Here is a 21,781-nt window from a genome sequence, read left to right on the forward strand (position 1 = left end):
GTAATATAGTAGCTAAAAATTGTGTTCATATAGTAGTTGGAAAATTACTTTATATGCCAAATAGTATTGTTCTTTTATGTGTAATTATGGTAATATGAGAAAAGTAAGATTTCAAATAGCATTTTGCTTTTTAAGGAAGGGAGGATGGATTTGAAGCAGTTGAGAAATTATTCTAAAGATGTTATAGGAAATATAAAAGTCTTTGTTGTTGATTAGCAAATTTTATTATTTGTCAGTATTTTGGGCATGCTGTAAATAACTCATCTTCCAATAATTCATTTGAGTAATTAAATTTAGATTGCAAATTTTTCTTTTCAAATATTTTGACTCTTATCTCTTCGCTTTTCTATTGTATCTTAATTGGTGTGGTCTATATAAATGGACAATAAATTATATATCTTTGTTATAGAGATCAGACAGTGAATAGAACTTGGTATTCATCCCAGACAGAATTATGATTGAATGTGTTTGCAAGATTAAAGCACTGAATTTACTTTTTTCTAATTAAAGGCAATTAAAGATTTCCAGACACAAATAAAAGACAATGAATTGAGGAATAAGTGTAGGAGCAAGTCCATTTGCAGGTGAAAAGATGTGCCTTTGAAGCAGAACCAGCTGTATTTTCATTGAAAGAATAATAGTTGAGGAAGCTTTTCTGCATGTGCTTGCTTGATAGCATAATGTACTCATAAGCAGCTTATGCAGTATTCAGAAAATAACAGTGCATTAATTTTTAAAGCAGCAAAGGCAGAGGAAGAGCAGTACTGCCACATGATGATAATGAGTGTGGCTAGTGTAAAGTCTACTGTTCTAAGAAAGAAGAAAAAAAGTGAGCTTCTGAAAAATGAACATTTATAAAACAATAACCAGATATTCACATGATAATGAGCTTAGGCCACAATATCAACAAAGGGCAAAGATGCAGTCTTGTTTCTGGGCAAAGCTAAGGAATTAAAAAGCAAAAAGCCAAAAGCAGTTAAGTAATCTATTCTTTTATTAAACTAAGGAAACTGTCAGTAAACCTGTGGCACAGTAAACACAGACTATTACTTTAAATATAAAATAATTCATGGCATAAATGTAGGTTTTTATGTCGAATTAAATAAAGCATATAAATTACTCTATTCTTTCCTAAATTAATTTAATATGAGGAATGGAAAATGATAATATTGAGATATCAAAATATGATCTTTATTAAACGTATATTCTTATATCTACCCGTGATTCTTTATAGAAACAGTGCCCATGCTAAAGTTAAATATATTTTAATTATACTGAATAAGAAAGGAATTTTTAACATATATAATATCTACTGATTAGAAATTGTAAATGAAAATGGCTTTTTAAAGTATTCTGTTTAAAAATGCAGATACTACACAGATTGTTTGCAAAGTGTATATAAATAAAAATTATGAGAATGTAGGTATTATCCTTGCTATCAAAAAATTCAGGCATAATTCAAAAATTCTTTTGCATCAATGTTTTCTTTTTAGTTATTATTTTGCTCTTAGTTTATATTTATAATCCCTGTTTAAGACTTGAAACAGGAAATTCTGGTGATGATGTACAATGAGTTGTTAAGTATATGTTTTCAATTTGTATTTAACAGGAGAAATCAGAGACAGACTAGTTTGTTTTGTTAAAGTTGCTTGAATTGGGAACTACACACATATTATTAGGTAAATCTTAGTTTTCTGTCATTAGAAGTAACCTGAGATATAATCTTTTGGGGCATAAGGATGATTAAAATGATCCCAAAGAAAAGTATCCATTCCACTTTGCTCTTAGTTTTATAAAGTGTGAGCCAGGGCTAGAAATAGCCGTGAATCCAGAGTGAAAAAAGAAATAAACTTATTGTTCTCTTATCTCCTGGAATCAAGAAGTAATCAATTAACCTCTCTCTCTCATTTTCATCTTATTTCAAGTTGGCTTTCTGTCCTTTATCATGAAAATAATCCTGAAGAGTATCTAAGAAGATCCTCAAAAACTACCCAGATATTTTCCAACCAAGCCAGAGACTGTTACTCTCCAAGTCTAGGATCTTAAGTGATATTTAGTCTTTTTATTCTTTCTTCTTTTTTCTATTATGATCCAGCCTAAAAGATGAGAAAGAAATATTTAAATTTTTATAATGCTGTTTTAAGGAGAAATTGGTTGTGCAGAGAGGATGGGCAGGTCACTCTAGGAGCAAGTGAAGGTTGCTCAGGTTATCATTGGTTCAGGTTATCATTGTCAGTATTCTAGCTGGTCATAGTAGTTATAGTTTATGACCTTCCTTCTCCAATATTCATTCCAGATCTTCTTATCTCTAGCAAGAATCTGAGTTTGATGAGCCCTTTGCCATTAGTGGGTAACACAAATCTTCGTTCCTGAAGGTTCTAAGTGATTCTTCTTGTTATAAAGTCACACAGTTGACCTTTTTTTTAATATAGATATAGATGTATATTTATTTATTTATTTTTAACATTTTTATTGGAGTCTAATTACTTTACAATGGTGTGTTAGTTTCTGCTTTATAACAAAATGAATCAGTTATACATATACATATATCCCCATATCTATTCCCTCTTGCATCTCCCTCCCTCCCAAACTCCCTATCCCACCCTTCTAGCTGGTCACAAAGCAACAAGCTGATCTCCCTGTGCTATGTGACTGCTTCCCACTAGCTATCTATTTTACATTTGGTAGTGTATATATGTCCATATATACACTACCAATCTCTCACTTTGTCACAGCTTACCCTTCCCCCTCCCAGTGTCCTCAAGTCTAGTAGGTCTGCGTCTATATTCCCATCTTGCCCCTAGGTTCTTCATGATCTTTTTTTTTTTTTCTTAGATTCCATATATATGTGTTAGCATACAGTATTTGTTTTTCTCTTTCTGACTTACTTCACTCTGTATGACAGGCTCTAGGTCCATCCACCTCACTACAGATAACTCAATTTCATTTCTTTTTATGGCTGAGCAATATTCCATTGTATATATGTGCCACATCTTTATCCATTCATCTGTCGATGACCACTTAGGTTGCTTCCCTGTCCTGGCTATTGTAAATAGAGCTGCAATGAACATTGTGGTACATGACTCTTTTTGAATTATGGTTTTCTCAGGATATATACCCAGTAGTGGGATTGCTGGGTCGTATGGTAGTTCTATTTTTAGTTTTTTAAGGAACCTCTATACTGTTCTCCATAGTGGTTGTATCAATTTACTTTCCCACCAACAGTGCAAGAGGGTTCCCTTTTCTCCACACCCTCTCCAACATTTATTGTTTGTAGATTTTTTGATGATGGCCGTTCTGACTGGTGTGAGATGATATCACATTGTAGTTTTGATGTGCATTTCTCTAATGATTAATGATGTTGAACATTCTTTCATGTGTTTGTTGGCAATCTGTATATCTTCTTTGGAGAAATGTCTGTTTAGGTCTTCTGCCCATTTTTGGATTGGGTTGTTTGTTTGTTTTTTGATATTGAGCTGCATGAGTTGCTTGTATACTTTGGAGATAAATCCTTTGTCAGTTGCTTCATTTGCAAATATTTTCTCGCATTCTAAGGGTTGTCTTTTCGTCTTATTTATGGTTTCCATTGCTGTGCAAAAGCTTTTAAGTTTCATTAGGTCCCATTTGTTTATTTTTGTTTTTATTTCCATTTCTCTAGGAGGTGGGTCAAAAAGGCTCTTGCTGTGATTTATTTCATAGAGTGTTCTGCCTAGGTTTTCCTCTAACAGTTTGATAGTGTCTGGCCTTACACTTAGGTCTTTAATCCATTTTGAGTTTATTTTTGTGTATGGTGTTAGGGAATGTTTTAATTTCATTCTTTCACATGTAGCTGTCCAGTTTTCCCAGCACCACTTATTGAAGAGGCTGCTTTTCTTCATTGTATATTCTTGCCTCCTTTATCAAAGATAAGGTGAACAAATGCACATGCATTTATCTCTGGGCTTTCTATCCTGTTCCATTCATCTATATTTCTGTTACTGTGCCAGTACCACACTGTCTTGGTTACTGTAGCTTTGTAGTATAGTCTGAAGACTGGGAGCCTGATTCCTCCAGCTCCGTTTTTCTTTCTAAAGATTGCTTTGGCTATTCGGGGTCTTTTGTGTTTCCATACAAATTGTGAAATGTTTTGTTTTACTTCTGTGAAAAATGACAGTGGTAGTTTGATAGGGATTGCATTGAATCTGTAGACTGCTTTGGGTAGTATAGTCATTTTCACAATGTTGATTCTTCCAATCCAAGGACATGGTATATCTCTCCATCTATATGTATCATCTTTAATTTCTTTCATCAGTGTCTTATAATTTTCTGCATACAGGTATTTTGTCTCCTTAGGTAGGTTAATTCCTAGGTATTTTATTCTTTTTGTTGCAGTGGTAAATGGGATTGTTTTCTTGATTTCACTTTCAGATTTTTCATCATTAGTGTATAGGAATGCAAGAGATTTCTCTGCATTAATTTTGTATCCTGCTACTTTACCAAATTCACTGATGAGCTATAGTACTTTCCTGGTAGCATCTTTAGGATCCTCTATGTATAGTATCATGTCATCTGCAAACAGTGACAGCTTTACTTCTTTTCTGATTTGGATTCCTTTTATTCATTTTTCTTCTCTGATTGCTGTGGCTAAGACTTCCAAAACTATGTTGAATAATAGTGGTGAGAGTGGGCAACCTTGTCTTGTTGCTGATCTTAGTGGAAATGGTTTCAGTTTTTCACCATTGAGGACGATGTTGGCTGTGGGTTTGTCATATATGACCTTTATTATGTTGAGGTAAGTTCCCTCAATGCCTACTTTCTAGAGGATTTTTATCATAAATGGGTGTTGAATTTTGTCGAAAGCTTACTCTGCATCTATTGAGAAGATCATATGGTTTTTCTCCTTCAATTTGTTAGTATGGCGTATCACATTGATTGATTTGTGTATATTGAAGACTCCTTGCATTCCTGGGATAAACCCCACTTGATCATGGTGTATGATCCTTTTAATGTGCTGTTGGATTCTGTTTGCTAGTATTTTGTTGAGGATTTTTACATCTATGTTCATCAGTGATATTGGCCTGTAGTTTTCTTTCTTTGTGACATCTTTGTCTGGTTTTGGTATCAGGGTGATGGTGGCCTCATAGAATGAGTTTGGAAGTGTTTCTCCCTCTGCTATATTTTGGCAGAGTTTGAGAAGGATAGGTGTTAGCTCTTCTCTAATTGTTTGATAGAGCTTGCCTGTGAAGCCATCTGGTCCTGGGCTTCTGTTTGTTGGAAGGTTTTTAATCACATTTTCAATTTCAGTGCTTGTGATTGGTCTGTTGATATTTTCTGTTTCTTCCTGGTTCAGTTTCAGAAGGTTGTGCTTTTCTAAGAATTTGTCCATTTCTTCCAGGTTGTCCATTTTATTGGCCTATAGTTGCTTGTAGTAATCTCTCATGATCCTTTGTATTTCTGCAGTGTCAGTTGTTACTTCCCCTTTTTCATGTCTAATAATATTGATTTGAGTCTTCTCCCTTTTTTCTTGATGAGTCTGGCTACTGGTTTATCAATTTTGTTTACCTTCTAAAAGAACCAGCTTTTATCTTTATTGATCTTTGTTATTGTTTCCTTCATTTATTTTTCATTAATTTCTGATCTGATCTTTATGATTTCTTTCCTTCTACTAACTTTGGGATTTTTTTGTTCCTTTTTTCTAATTGTTTTAGATGTAAGGTTAGGTTGTTCATTTGAGATGTTTCTTGTTTCTTAAGGTAGGATTGTATTGCTATAAACTTCCCTCGTAGAACTGCTTTTGCTGCATCCCATAGGTTTTGGGTCGTTGTGTTTTCATTGTCATTTGTTTCTAAGTATTTTTTCATTTCCTCTTTGATTTCTTCAGTGATCTCTTGTTTATTAACTAGTGTATTGTTTAGCCTCCATGTGTTTGTATTTTTTACAGATTTTTTCCTGTAATTGATATCTAGTCTTATAGTGTTTTGGTCAGAAAAGATTCTTGATATGATTTCAATTTTCTTAAATTTACCAAGGCTTGACTTGTGACCCAAGATATGATCTATCCTAGAGAATGTTCCATGGGCACTTGAGAAGAAAGTGTATTCTGTTGTTTTTGGATGGAATGTCCTATAAATATCAATTAAGTCCATCTTGTTTAATGTATCACTTAAAGCTTGTGTTTCCTTATTCATTTTCATTTTGGATGATCTGTCCATTGGTGAAACTGAGGTGTTAAATCCCCCTACTATGCTTGTGTTACTGTCCATTTCCCCTTTCATGGCTGTTAGTATTTTCCTTATGTGTTGAGGTGCTCCTATGTTGGGTGCATAAATATTTACAATTGTTATATCTTCTGCTTGGATTGATCCCTTGATCATCTTGTAATATCCTTCTTTGTCTCTTGTAATAGTCTTTTTTTTAAAGTCTATTTTGTCTAATATGGGAATTGCTACTCCAGCTTTCTTTTGATTTCCATTTGCATTGAGTATCTTTTTCCATCCCCTCATTTTCAGTCTGTATGAGTCCCTAGTTCTGAAGTGGGTCTCTTATAGATAGAATACATATGGGTCTTGTTTTTGTATCCATTCAGTCAGTCTATGTGTTTTGGTTGGAGCATTTAATCCATTTACATTTAAGGTAATTATCGATATGTATGTTGTTTTGGGTTTGTTATTGTAGGTCTTTTCCTTCTCTTGTGTTTCATGCCTATTGAAGTTCCTTTAGCATTTGTTGTAAAGCTGGTTTGTTTGTGCTGAATTCTCTTAGCTTTAGCTTGTTTGTAAAGTTTTGAATTTCTCCGTCAAATCTGACTGAGATCCTTGCTGGATAGAGTAATATTGGTTGTAGGTTTTTCCCTTTCATCACTTTAAATATGTCCTGCCACTCCCTTCTGGCTTGCAGAGTTTCAGCTGAAAGATCAGCTGTTAAACTTATGGGTTTCCCTTGTATGTTATTTGTTGTTTTTCCCTTGCTGCTTTTAATATTTGTTCTTTGTATTTAATTTTTGATAGTTTGATTAATATGTGTCTTGTCATGTTTTTCCTTGGATTTATCCTGTATGGGACTCTCTGTGCTTCCTGGACTTGATTAACTATTTCCTTTCCCATATTAGGGAAGTTTTCAACTATAATCTCTTCAAATATTTCTCAGTCCCTTTCTTTTTCTCTTCTTCTTCTGTGACCCCTATAATTCGAATGTTGGTGCGTTTAGTATTGTCCCAGAGGTCTCTGAGACTATCCTCAATTCTTTTCATTCTTTTTTCTTTATTCTGCTCTGCAGTAGTTATTTCCACTATTTTCTCTTCCAGGTCACTTATCCGTTCTTCTGCCTAAGTTATTCCGCTACTTTTCCCTTCTAGAGAATTTTTAATTTCATTTATTGTGTTGTTCATGATTGTTTGTTTGCTGTTTAGTTCTTCTAAGTCCTTGTTAAACGTTTCGTATATTTTCTCCATTCTACTTCCAAGATTTTGGATCATCTTTACTATCATTATTCTGAATTCTTTTACAGATAGACTGCCTATTTCCTCTTAATTTGTTAGGCCTGATGGGTTTTTACCTTGCTCCTTCATCTGCTGTGTGTTTCTTTGTCTTCTCATTTTTCTTAACTTACTGTGTTTGGGGTCTCCTTTTCACAGGCTGCATGTTCGTAGTTACCTTTGTTTTTGGTGTCTGCCCCCATTGGCTAAGGTTGGTTCAGTGGGTTGTGTAGGCTTCCTGGTGGAGGGAACTAGTGCCTGTGTTCTGGTGGATGAGGCTGGATCTTGTCTTTCTGGTGGGCAGGTCCACATCTGGTGGTGTGTTTTAGGCTGTCTGTGACCTTATTATGATTTCAGGCAGCCTTTCTGCTAGTGGGTGGGGTTGTGTTCCTCTCTTATTAGTTGTTTGGCATAGGGTGTCCAGCACTGTAGGTTGCTGTTCATAGAGTGGAGCTGGGTCTTGGCATTGTGATGGAGATCTCTGGGAGATTTTTGCTGTTTGATATTACGTGGAGCTGGGAGGTTTCTTGAAGACCAATGTCCTGAACTTGGCTCTCCTACCTCAGAGGCACAGCCCTGACACCTGGCTGGAGCACCAAGAGCCTGTCCTCCACACGGCTCAGAATAAAAGGGAGAAAAAAAGAAAGAAAGAAAGAAAAAGATAAAATAAAATAAATAAAATAAGATAAAATAAAATAATATAAAATAGAATAAAATAAATAATTTAAAATGTTATTAAAATAAAAACAAAAATTAATTATTAAAAATTTTTAAGTAATTAAGAAAAAAGAAAGAGAGAAAAGAACAACCAAACCAAAAAACACATCCACCAATGATAACAAGCACTGAAAACTATACCAAAAACACAAACAAACAAACTAAAAAAAAAACGGACAGACAGAACCCAGGACAAATGGTAAAAGCAAAGCTATACAGAGAAAATCACACACAGAAGCATACGCCTACACACTCACAAAAAGAGAAAACGGGGGGAAAAAAATATATATATATATATATATATATATATATATATATATCTCGTTGCTCCCAAAATCCATCTTCTCAGTTTCGGATGATTCGTTGTCTATTCAGGTACTCCTCAGATGCAGGGTACATCAAGTTGACTGTGGTGATTTAATCCGCTGCTGGGATTTAATGAGGCTGCTGGGAGAGATTTCCCTTTCTCTTCTTTGTTCGCACAGCTCCTGGTGTTCAGATTTGGATTTGGCCCCTCCTCTGCGTGTAGGTCGCCTGAGGGCGTCTGTTCTTCACTCAGATAGGATGGGGTTAAAGTAACAGCTGCTTCGGGGGCTCACGCTCACTGAGGCCGGTGGGGGAGGGAGGGGTACGGAGTGCAGGGCGAGCCTGCAGTGGCAGAGGCCAGCATGACGTTGCACCAGCCTGATGCGCACCGTGTGTTCTCCTGGGGAAGTTGACCCTGGATCACAGGACCCTGGCGGTGGTGGGCTGCAAGTCTCCCAGAAGGAGAGGTGTGGATAGTGACCTGTGCTTGCACACAGGCTTCTTGGTGGCTGCAGCAGCAGCTTTAGCATCTCATGCCCGTCTCTGGGGTCCACATTGATAGCCGTGGCTCACACCCGTCTCTGGAACTCTTTGAAGCAGTACTCTTAATCCCCTCTCCTTGCGCACCAGGAAACAAAGAGGCAAGAAAAAGTCTCTTGCCTCTTCAGCAGTTCCAGACCTTTTCCCGGACTCCCTCCCGGCTAGCCGTGGTGCACTAACCCCTTCAGTCTGTGTTCACGCAGCCAACCCCAGTCCTTTCCCTGCGATCTGATCAAAGCCGGAGCCTCAGCTCCCAGCCCCCGCCCGCCCCAGTGGGTGTGGAGACATGCCTCTCGGGCTGGTGAGTGCTTGTTGGCAGCGATCCTCTGTGCGGGAATCTCTCCACTTTGCCCTCTGCACCCCTGTTGGTGCGCTCTCCTCCATGGCTCCAAATCTTCCCTGCTCCGCCACCCACAGTCTCTGCCCGCGAAGGCCTTCCTAGTGTGTGGAAACCTTTCCTCCTTCATAGCTCCCTCCCACTGGTGCAGGTCCCGTCCCTATTCTTTTGTCTCTGTTTTTTCTTTTTTCTTTTGCCCTACTCGGGTACGTGGTGAGTTTCTTGCCTTTTGGGACATCTGAGGTCTTCTGCCGGCCTTCAGTAAGTGTTCTGTAGGAGTTGTTCCACATGTAGATGTATTTCTGATGTATTTGTGGGGAGGAAGGTGATCTCCACGTCTTATTCTTCCGCCATCTTCCAAATGGGGCTTCTTCTAGATGTATATTTATATACCACACAGTTGACCCTTGGTATCCATGGGAGATTGGTTCCAGGACCCCCATGGATACCAAAATCCTGATACTCAAGTCCCTTATATAAGTAAAATGGTGAAATACAGTTGACACTTTAACAACATGAGTTTGAACTGCTCAGGCCCACTTATACACACACTTTTTTTTCCCAATAAATATATACTAGAGTACTACAAGATCCTGGGTTAGCTGAATCCATGGATGTGGAACTGGAGATACAGCAGGCTGACTATAAAGTTGTACTAGATTTTTGACTGTGCAGAGGGTCAGTGCCCCAACCCCCGCATTTTTCAAGGGTCAACTGTATTTGTGTATAACCTACGCACATCTTCCTGTATACTTTAAATAATTTCTAGATTACAGTTGACTGTATATAAATTTCATTAAATTCTGCCATTGGTCATGGTAGTACATGGAATTAATCAAGGAGTTCCTTCACATCTTTCCATATTCGTTTTGGCCCTCACTACGTATTAACAAACCATTTTCTCCTTGATAACCAGCATCAACTATCCCAGCCAACACTGTGAGTCCCCATTTTACTGTTTACTCGTAGGCATGAATAATCCAAACTGACTGGGTAGCAGACTCAGCTTCCAATTCAGGAAAACTAATATTGTGTATTTTTTTAGGTTACCTCTCTTTCTAGGTAAAGTACACAACAAAATGTACTACTTAAACTTTGGGTACTGGGAGGATTTCCCTTATAAATTGTGTTTTAGGACCACCTCCAAAGATAGCAGTATACTTCCAGTTGGTGCAGCATATTATAATGAACCATCCACATACATTATTTTTTAACTACTAAAACAGTACACACAATTTTATGATTTGTTGAATTAGATAACCCCCAATTCATGACTGGTAGCTCAGGCCAGATGGTCCCTGAGTCTCGTGACCAGGTAGTCAGTCTTCATCAGAGCTTGGTAGCAATCCAGGAGTTGTTTCTTAGCAGCTGTTACCTGTTGAAGGATGTATGGCGTTGTTCCAAAACCCTAGAGACTGCCACTTCTTTTTAATTGGGACCTGCTAAAGGCTTGTTTCTATGTCTCAGTTAGTTTAAAGCACTTCAGGCTCCTTTGACTATGCCATGTCATGAGTTCTAAGAAGTAGATGAGCTTGTACAGCAATCTACTGGAGAACCTTTTATTGTACCATGTCTTAGCAGCTTTTCAGGTTCTTTACATATATAAAATATGCATGTAGATTAAAAAAATTAACAACATGAGCAACCATGTATCCATCACCTAGGTTAAATATTAGACATATACCAGTAGCTTAGATGCCTCTTTATGCACCTTCCCAATTGCTACACCCTCTATGCCTCTATACCTGTGAGAGATAACCACTATCTTGATTTTGTATTCATTCCCTTTATGAATTTTCTACCTAGATATGTGTTAAACAATATATTTTTTAGTTTATGAATTTTATATAAATGAAATCATGCTGTATATATTGTTATATAACTTGCTCTTATTGAACATATTTTTGAGTTTTATTCTTATTGATGAATGTTAATATAGTTCATTCATTTTCTATGCATTATAGCATTCCATTATATGACTATACCAATATTTTTCTATTTATTCTACTCATTTTGACAATTGCATGATTCTCAGTTTTTTTTCCTATGAATGCTATTATGAGGATTCAATAAATATTTTCAGACATGTCTGTTCTTTGTTTCACATGTGCAAGAGTTTTTCTCTACAATATATACCCAGTAGAAAAATGTTGGATTATAGGTATGGATATGTGACATTATCAAGTAATGCCAATTTCTTAAGAAGTTGTACCTATGTTCCCTTCTTAATGGTAGATAGAGCACAAAGCTCAGCGAGTTGACCTTTTCTTCTTGGAGATAATCTTGACATGCTCTAAATCAGTGGACTTCCATGAGTCAGATTTAGTTGATAAGTCTCTGTATTTTTGACAGAATGTTCTTTCTTCTCCCAGATATAGATATAGATAGGTATAGATATAGATACAGATATGAATGAGGCATCTCAGGCAGTTTTCATATCTTCTTCAGGGCTTATGTCTTATTGTCATTGTGATATATTGCAGGTTGGTGAGGCAGTTAGTCTATTGGAATCAGATTATAGCATTAGATGGAGAGTTGATATAGTTTAAAAGCAGGTTTGTAAGTATACTGCTGTCCCTTCCAGTAAAGGCAGATAGTCTCTTGTGGTATCTGTGATCAGAATTTAGAAAGATGCATTGGCTAGATTAATTACCTAGTTGTGACCATGTGCAAAGGACATTTATATTCTGCTACAGTAAGTACAGTAAAAAAATTCTGCCATAAGTTTATGTTTAATTGTACTCAGTCTCCAAGACCAACTAGCCACAGTGAGGAAATAAATAGATCTGCGAAAATAATCAGTGTAACTGCATATTTTGTTTTTGATGATATACTCAGTTTCTGAAACTTCTCCAGGAGTATGCATTCCCTTTCATTTACCATTTTAGTAAGCAAGGAGATTAATATTTCTACTTCACTCTTACTTTCAAAAGCTCTCACATCACATATCAGGGAACCAAGCTGAAGATCCTGCCTATTTCCAAGGTTATCATTTGAGCCTATATATTCAGATATTGACAGTTGGTTCTGGACCACTGAGCCTGACATCAGAAATTGAACTTTTTACTTTTATTACCTATTAAGCTCTCTTTCTGACTTGGGAGACTTCAGTGACATTTTGGCCTCCTACAAAAGTTAGTGTTTTCTGACTCTTTATACTTAATATGTTCCCAGTATTTGGAATTGCTTCCACCAGTTATCCACATGACTTCCTCCCTGACGTCATTCAAGTATCTGGTTAAGTGACATCAAATGATAATGTCAAGTGATATTACCAACAAGGCCTTCCCTAACCACTCTATCTGAAACAATACATCTCTCTCCTTTGTTTTCTGCCACTTGCCAAATGTATACTTCTTTTTAGTGCTTTTCATTACCTGGCAAATTGAACTATTATTTTTGTTTGCTTATTATCCATCTTTTTACAAGGTTCAAGATAATAGGCATTTGGTCTGTTTTGCCAAACTATTTTATTTTCAGTACCTTGAACACTGTTTCTATATAGTGTAAGTGCTCAATAATTTTTAATGAATGAATGAAAGCACTGTTTAAGAAAATAAGATATAAGAATTCTTATGACCATAAGTGAACATTTTCAATTATGCTTAGGCACAAGGTTAACTAAGAAAAATTATAATTGGTTATATGTCCTGATGTTACACTACTTACAATACTATTCTCAGAGATTCTAGCAACTTTATCTGCTAACCATAAAAAATAATGTCTCATGCAATTAAGAGCTTGCATACAGGTGAAACTAATAATAATAATAGTAGTAATAATATATCTATATATAGATATATAAACACATAAGTATAACTTTTTTGTTTCCTTATGGATAACAATATTTTGTTACTTGCTAGCCAAAGTAACCTTATGTCAGAGATTTCACAATGTACTCAATAACTATGTGTATATACTCATAGAGATTTGATAATCAGTTGCTAATATTTGTTCAAAGAGCAATTTTATAGTACAGATTTCCTGTGTGAAAATGCAAGTTTTAATGTTTCTTATTTTGAAATGCCCAGTTTTCAGCATTAAGTCCAGATTAATTTTGAAAAATAATTACTAAATTCTATTATAGAATAAATAGCAAAGTTCACACATTCTAAGTGTATTTTTCCCTTATATAAGTTATGGTAAGTCCAGGCATTAACATGAAAGTTAATATGTTTTATTGTTCCAAGTGCATTACTTAGCTGTATCATTAGCATATTTGGGGAAGGCCTTTTATATTTCTTCCCCAAAATGATCTTGGATTTTACATGCAAAGGGAGAAGCTTTATAATGAGATATTGACAGAAACACACACTCTCTATTAAGAATCTCAGATTGTACTGAAGGAATTTTAACTTTCGATGTCATGATTTCAGAGAAATTTTCTATTTGTATTGGCAATATTAATAGTGCAGTCATCTAAATATATATTTATTATTAAGACCTATACATAGTGGATAATAGAATCTATATTCTTACTAAGCCATAAAAACAGTTTTCCATATCATGGAATTTTTACTAGAATATTAATTTTGCAACTTTATTTTAAACATACAAAAGGTGGCATTTCATTATTATAAATATGTCTCATAAGTTTAAGATATAATATGTAGTTATTTTAGACAAAATCAAACAGAATGTTATGGCTGTTTTGATGAAGGTAATTGAGATTGAGGATTAAGAGTGACATTTGTCATCATTTATCAACCTGAACTTTGTTTTATTCCTGTACTTTGTTTTGGTTTTACAGTATCAAGAAAATTCTATTAATACAAATAAATAGTTAAAATATTAATGTAACTTTTTAATAGTACAGATCTAGCAATTTAAGGATACTCTTCAACTAAACTGAACACAAAACTCTAGAGAAGAGTAGTTAGAAATGTTATGCCAGAACTAAAACACAGGTATTATCTAAGGACAACCTGCAGTTTTTATCATGAATATAAAGTTTCAGTAACCAAAGTATAATAGTCCTTCTAACTATGTATGTGCCTTTCACTTTTTATTGCAAAACAGTTAAGCTATAATAAGAACATGCATCAAATAGGAACACCAGTATCTTGTCTGGCATTTTTAAGGAAAATGCATCTGTGCTACAATAGTATATTCACTTGTATAATTCTTTGTCTGTGGACATTTAAAGTCCTGAATTATTAAAAGTCAACTGTATAGAAACAACTTTCCTAACCTATGACACATGTCCAAGAAGATCAAATATAAGTACAGCAAAGTCAGAAGAGATAAACAACAACTAGTAAAACTAGCACTGCAGAGCAATGTACTGCTTGTTTCCATTATATTAGAATGTGAAATGTATTGGATTGTGCATGTTAAATTTTTTTTAAATGTAGAATATCTTTAAAAATAGGAAATTCAATAAAATATTGATTTGAATTAGACTCTTAAAAGTTAAATGTATATTTTGTAATCTCTTGGGAAACTATTGAAACATTATTCTAAGAGAGATATCAAAATACAATATATGATTTAAACAAAATATTAAAAAATGTTCATATAACTTAAAAAGGCATGAAAAGTGAAACAGAAACAAATCAAAGCAAACAAAAAGAAAACAAAGATAAAATGGTAGACCTAAATAAAAATACATTAATAGTTTCATTAAATGTATATGTTTAAACATACCAATGAAAGGACAGAGGATTTTCAGGTTGAAATTTTATAAACTGACATAAATATAGGCTGTAGATAAGAAATTCACTTCGAATATAATGAGATTAAAGGTAAAAGGAAATGGAAAGTAAGGACCTCAAAAGTCTGCTCTTCTATAAAAGCAAGAAGAATGACAAAAAATTGTCAAAATCAACTTTTTCAGAAATCTACAAATTTTCAAAAAAATTAAAACAGTGCAAAGAGCGTTTATTTGAGAAAAACAGCTAACTCTGAGTAAGAACATCAAGCTTTGTTTTGTTCAACTTGCCTTAATCCTATCTTCCTCTCCTCAGCTTTGCAACAATAGTAGTCATGAAAAACAGCAGCCTGCAGTCACTGGAGAGGCAGAATGGGTTTGGAGCTACCCCAAATCCCATCCTCTGAGAACTGTCACTATTTGACGTATCTGGGAGCTCACTGAAAACCCCATTCTCAGAAGTTGTCTTTATTTGACCTGACTTAGAGCTCATTTTGTGTGAAGAGTCCTTTCCTGATGGCATTTGGCAAAAACAATCAGTGGCAAGCATTTAACATCACGACTACCTGAGGCAGCATTACTAGTTGGGGCTAGCATAAGGCTGACCTAAAATTGTTTTTAAAACTGGGCAATGAGATGTTCATAGTGCCTTTTTGAATCCCTGACATAGATTCTTGGGAATCTAGAAAGTCATGAACCTGTGCAGGACTATGCCATGTCCAGTAAAGACCTGGAAAGGTCATAAGCTCTCACTTTTTGCTGACCTTGAGGAAGCTAGCAGGAAGTGAAGGCTAACACAGAACTATGAAGTCCTGTCAAAGTATGGAACACCTGTTCAAAAAACCTGGAAGATTTATTGGTTAAAAACATTTAAGAAAATACCTGTCCAGTTATTAGATGAACATTAAGCTAAGTGACTCCATATAACAAAGAATACAGACTCTACAGAATTAGACCATAAAAGTCACTAAACAAACAAACAGTAACACCAACAAAAGAAGAACAAAGAGCAGCAGCAACAAATCCTAGGGAAGATCTGTTTGGCAGAGTTGCCACATTATGTTATTTAACTGTTGCTAAATAACATTATTTTGTAGAAAACTGTTTTCTACAAAAATTATGAAACACACCAAAAAATCAGCAAATTACGGTCCATACACTGAAAAAGAATAGAAAGCATCTCTAAGCAAGTTCAGACCTTGGACTTACTAGACAAAGACTTTAAATCAGCCATTTAAAATATGTTCAAAAAATAAAGAAAACCATGTCTAAAGAATTAAAGTATGAGAATGATGTATCAACAAATAGAAAATATTATTATATAAATGTAAATTATGTACATAAAAAATAGAAATTCTGGACTTCAAAAAATATAATAACCAAGATAAAAATTTCACTAGAGGGGCTTAACAGTAGATTTGAACTTATAGGAGAAACAGGGAACATGAAGAGAGGTTAACTGAGATTATCCAGTCTGAGGAAAATGAATAAAAAATAATGAATGAGATATGACAAAAAATGAACAGAGCCATAGATGCCTATAGGACTCTATCTAGCATACCAGTCTATGCATAATAATAGTTCCAGAATGAGAAAAGGAAGAGAGAGTGTCAAAAGAATATTTAAAAGATAAAAACCTTGAAATATGATGAAAAACTTTAATTTGTAAATCCAAGAACCTCACAAAATTTTGAGAAGGATAAACTCAGAGATCCACACCTGGCCACATCATAGTCAAACTGCTTAAAGTCAAACATAAAGAGTAAATCTTGAAAGCAGAAAGTAAAAAGTAATTCATTATATATGATGTGATGAAAGCAAAAGAGCATCAACCAAAAATTCTACATCTAGCACAACTGTCCTTCAAAAAAGCGAAAAATCAAGATGTTCTTGGATAAACAAAACCAGAAAATTTGTCAATAGTACACCTTCCCTATAAGAAACACTAAAAGAAGTCCTCCAGGCTAAAATGAAAGTACATAAGGCAGTTACTAGAATCCACAAACAGAAAAAATAAGTTAACACCAGTAAAAGTAACTGCATAGGTAAATATATCTACAAGTGTTTTTTTGTATAACTTTCTTCTTCTCCTTGCTGACTTATGAAATGATGATAAAGCAGTACTTAGATGGAGATTTATACCTGTTAATGACTATATTAATAAAGAAGAAAGGTTTCAAATCAATAACCTAAATTTCTATCTAAAAAAATTAGAAAAAAAAGAGCAAACTAAACTCAAAGCTATCTGAGGGAAGGAAATAAGAAAGATTAGATTGGAAATAAACAAAATACAAAACAGAAAAATAGTAGAAAAAAATCGACAAAACCCAAAATTTGTTATTTAGAAAGATCGACGAAATTGAAAACCTGTAGTTAAGACTATGGAAAAAAAAAAAAAAAAAGAACAAATTACTAATACCGGTAATAAAACAGTGTACACTACTATCAACCTTACACATATAACATGAATTATAAGAGAATACTATGAACAATTGTACACTAAAAAATTAGATAACCTAGATACAATAATACCAAGTGCTAGTGATGATGCAAAGCTATCAGAACTCTTATTCGTTGCTGGTGGGAATGCAAACACTCTGAAAAATGGTTTGGCAATTTCTTACAAAGTTAAATATATACTTACCATATGACTCAGCAATCTTACCCTAGATAAATGAAAACTTATGTTCACATAAAAACCTGCATACCTGTGTTTATAGTAGCTCTTGTCATACTTGCCAAACACTGGACATAACCCAAGTGTACTTCAATGAGTGAATGGATAAACAAGTTCTGGTACCTTCCTATAATGGAATACTAACCAGCAATAGAGAAGAATAAAATGCTGATACATACAACTTGGGTGAAATTTAAAGGCCTTATGCTGAATAAAAGAAGCCCTTGTCACATTATTGATGCATTACTGAAAAGACAAAGCTATAGAAATGGACAATATTTCAGTGGTTGCCAGGAATTATGGTAGGAAGGAGGGTGAGTTTAGAAAGTTAGTGCCAGGGAGTTTTTTGAAATGATATAACTTTTCTATATCCTGATTATAGTAGTAATTACCTGATCTATACATAAGCATTAAAATTCATAGAACTGTATACCAAAAGGAAAAAAAAATATTATATTCACTGTATGATAAGTAAAAAATAAAATATAATGAAATAATATAATAGGATCATATTGGAGGGAGGAAGCATAAATCAGTCCATCAGAAAGTGTGGAGATGGGGGAGAAAGCTTTTGTTACTTAAACTATGTCATAGGAAATTAAAATACAGAACTGTGATGAATGGTGTAATTGAGAAGAGAGAAACGAGATGATTGAGGCCCCATATTGGCTTCGTAGGCTTGAATTTCTCTCATATAAAATGTCATGAGCAATTGCTAAATTGCTACTTTTGTTGTTGTATTATTGATATAACCAAAATCAGATCCAATTGTATTTAAAAAGCTGTCTACATATAAAATCTAGATTACATAAATGTGTTTTTTCCTGGGTGTAAATACTCAGAAGGCAGGAGCTTCTTATTTTATATTTTTTTTACAATCATGTGGGCATAGGTATTTTTCTTGAAGCCATAAAAAATTAAAATGTTAAATATCTTTTTGGGTATAATGGAGAGATCTGGTTTTAGTTATAACAAATGCCCCTGTAAACATTTTCACTTAGTAGACTGAAACCACGTTTTGCAATATATACTTTTGGATATCATAGTCAGCAAGGAGAATGCTACATTAATGACAGATGCACTTTTTGGAGAAGTATGAGGTGTGTAATAATTTTTAAAACTGTCTATTTATTATAAATACTGCTTCAAATGTTCATATCAACTTTAATATAAATTTAGAAGTATTATTCTTTAAGAGATTATAGGACTTGAATTGAAATAGAGCACATTACTTAACAAATGGCAAGTGAAGTAGAATGATAAAATCTCACTTTAACATTGACTCTTTTAAGCATATTTGAATCTGCTTTATGACAGACACATCATCCAGAATATTGCATATGTCTACAAAAAGCAGATTGGTTAAGATAATCTTTTTTTGTTGTTTATTTTGTCCCCGTTGCACCCAGAGTTTATTATAGGGCATATATAACATAAGAAATGACTTCTTGGCTTCAAATCTATAATATTGAAATTTCTTTTTAGATTCTCATTAGAAATTTGCTTTGTAACCCTGAGTGGAGACATTTGATGTGTCACCAGTTTCATTCCTCTGAACTGTTTATATCTCAGCAGGAATAATGACATGAATAGTTTGACTGTTGAGACGTGAAATCAGAGTGAACACTTGTCAAGATTTTTTCAGCAAAATTAAATGTTGCTAATTTAAAATGGGTCAGAGTAATATTTTTCTGTGTTTGTTCATTCCATAATTTAAATTTAGATCATTTGATATACATTTTTACAATTGGCTCATTTCTGGATCATTAAACCCCATCATCAAATAATATTTATTAAGCTGCTGCATGCTCATAGATCCAGAATGACTGCTATACCATTGCAGTTAAGGAAATAGCATACACACTTCTTTAAAAAAAAATATCTCTTCAGCCAAATAAATACTTTTATGTGTCTAATGAACACAGATATAGCATTTCTTCATCCTCCCATCCATTTGTCTCACTTCTCCCTGGCATTTCTAATTCTAAAAATCTACATAGAATTTTAAAGGTACTTTTGAATCATTAGCAAACACATTAAAAATATATATTGCACATTAAATTTTGATGGTATACTTTAGATAAACTGCTTTCAGATTTACTTCAGTGTGAGGAAGATGTGGAAATTAAAGTTAGCAGTTGTATTATTTTGATAGACTACAGGGGTAAGTTTTTGGAAAGTAATTGATCATTGAAAGGAAAGGGAATAAAATGGAAACAACAAGGCCAAATAGGAGAATATAAAATAGTTGAAGAGATTATATGGTCAAATGTTAACTCCTACTCAGAATGACATATGATTATATTTGAGACTCATTTGACCCAATTCTTAGCTAACAGTTTGGTTAACAAAAAAAGTATGTTATTCTAGTCAATGCTTTTGTTGTTGTTATTGTTAAATCTGTTTTCCTCACAGGGTGTGTAATAGCTCTTTTGTTACTCATTAGTGGGGTCACCAGGTGGTATACACAAAAAAAGCACATTTGGTGACACTAACTCAGTTTTGTTCATTTTTGGTTGTTAAATGTGGTAAAGAACATTGAAACTAATGTCTAAATATAGCTATCCTACATCATTTATCTAGCCATATTTATTCTCTCCTCCACAGAGAGCAAACAAAAGTTAAATACTTTTTTCTAAAGAATTCAGCAACTGAAAGTTAATTATTTACAGATCAGTCTTTAGTTTCTTACTTAGAGAAACTTTGAGGATACTTCTCAGATTGATTATTGAATACTTAATATATCCATAATAAAATAAATTTCTAATGAACTGTTATTCTTCAATTATGAAGACAGAGTTAACCTTACCTATTTAATGGGATCTTATGTAATTTCATTTATTTCCGCATTTGTCTCCAACTGCTTCTAAAGGTTTACTCTCTTTGCTTTAAACATCTTATTCTCTAGAAGAATTTTTTATCTTTGTTGATATTCACTGCACAGCAAATCAAAGATGTCTGTCAAATCTTCTTCCTGAAAAAGTAAGAGAGAAGGAAAAATTGACCTTAGGGTGACCAGTTTATGGTTTCCATAACTGGGAATTACTTTGCAACTTTGTCTCCCAGTTTTACTCTATTTAAAGGTTCTTTGACATTTCAGATGGCTGTTAAACTTAAATTATAGCTCATTGTCTGAAATTATTCTTTCTAGGTAAACAGGATTATAAAAAAACCAAACCTATTTTACGAGCAACCAAATTAAAAGCAGAAGCAAAGAAAACAGCGATAGGCATAAAGGTACCTGTATTTGATAACTTTAAGATTTGTTATATTGCGTGCCATCTCATTTTCTAAAACTGGATTGCATAAATGTTGAATTCTAAATGTTTTATGACATTTCAAAATCTAAGTCAAATGCCAGGATTAAAGGCTTTTAAAGAGAATTTACTTAATGAGAAACATCCTTCCCATTCTAAGATTTTATTAGGTCTTAGAATAAGACCTAATGTCACTTAAGAGAAACAGTTACACTTAAAGTTGCAACTTAACGTTTTCTCTAGCTACTGTATTTATTGTTCAAACACTTCAGCGATATATGTGGCCTGGATCAAAAACTTTTCTCACTTGCAATAAGTTTCATGTTATGGTTGTTTAACTTTTAATTATAATTGTGTATACTTAGATCATTAATATATGTAATTTTACACATGTATTATTTTTGTTGTCAGTACTCTCTATGATGAAATTCTAATGATGTTCCCAAACTTGTTCTTTTAGAAAACCAGTGTTTTAACTGCTTAAGAGGGATAAAAGCAACTGAGAATGATGTTAGCAGATGTTAATCCAATGTGCTAGCACAATGAAGTTCAACAAAATTACATTTACATTATTACCCATGTCAACTCTGCCAAGTGTTTAGAGTAAAATTAAACTATAAATAGAAAAATTAATTTGACGGCTCTACTGTCAAATGTGCAAAAGTAAAGTGACTAGTACATATATTTTATTTAAATTTTAAAATGTTAAAAGGAGATTTTGGGTTTTATCTGGCAGATGAAAAATCAATTTTTCTAAGTTATAGCTTGTAGCAAATGCCAAGGTATTACTACCAAGCTGTAACAGCTGTTGAACTGCCAGATGATATATTTGGTTGTCTTCCAG

The 21,781-nt window shown here is 34.0% G+C and overlaps 1 protein-coding gene across 4 annotated transcripts in view; it reads left to right on the forward strand.

Moving 5' to 3' along the window:
- Positions 1–21,781, forward strand: part of TRIQK (triple QxxK/R motif containing) — a 98,565-nt gene that overhangs the window by 71,334 nt on the left and 5,450 nt on the right. For all 4 annotated transcript variants that reach the window (XM_007164910.2, XM_007164912.2, XM_057532349.1 and 1 more), the window contains one exon: positions 20,832–20,917. In XM_007164910.2, the coding sequence (XP_007164972.1) occupies positions 20,832–20,917 (86 nt within the window). The remainder of the gene's footprint in view (positions 1–20,831; positions 20,918–21,781) is intronic.

Source organism: Balaenoptera acutorostrata, chromosome 17 (assembly GCF_949987535.1).
Source record: "Balaenoptera acutorostrata chromosome 17, mBalAcu1.1, whole genome shotgun sequence".
NCBI lineage: Eukaryota > Metazoa > Chordata > Mammalia > Artiodactyla > Balaenopteridae > Balaenoptera > Balaenoptera acutorostrata.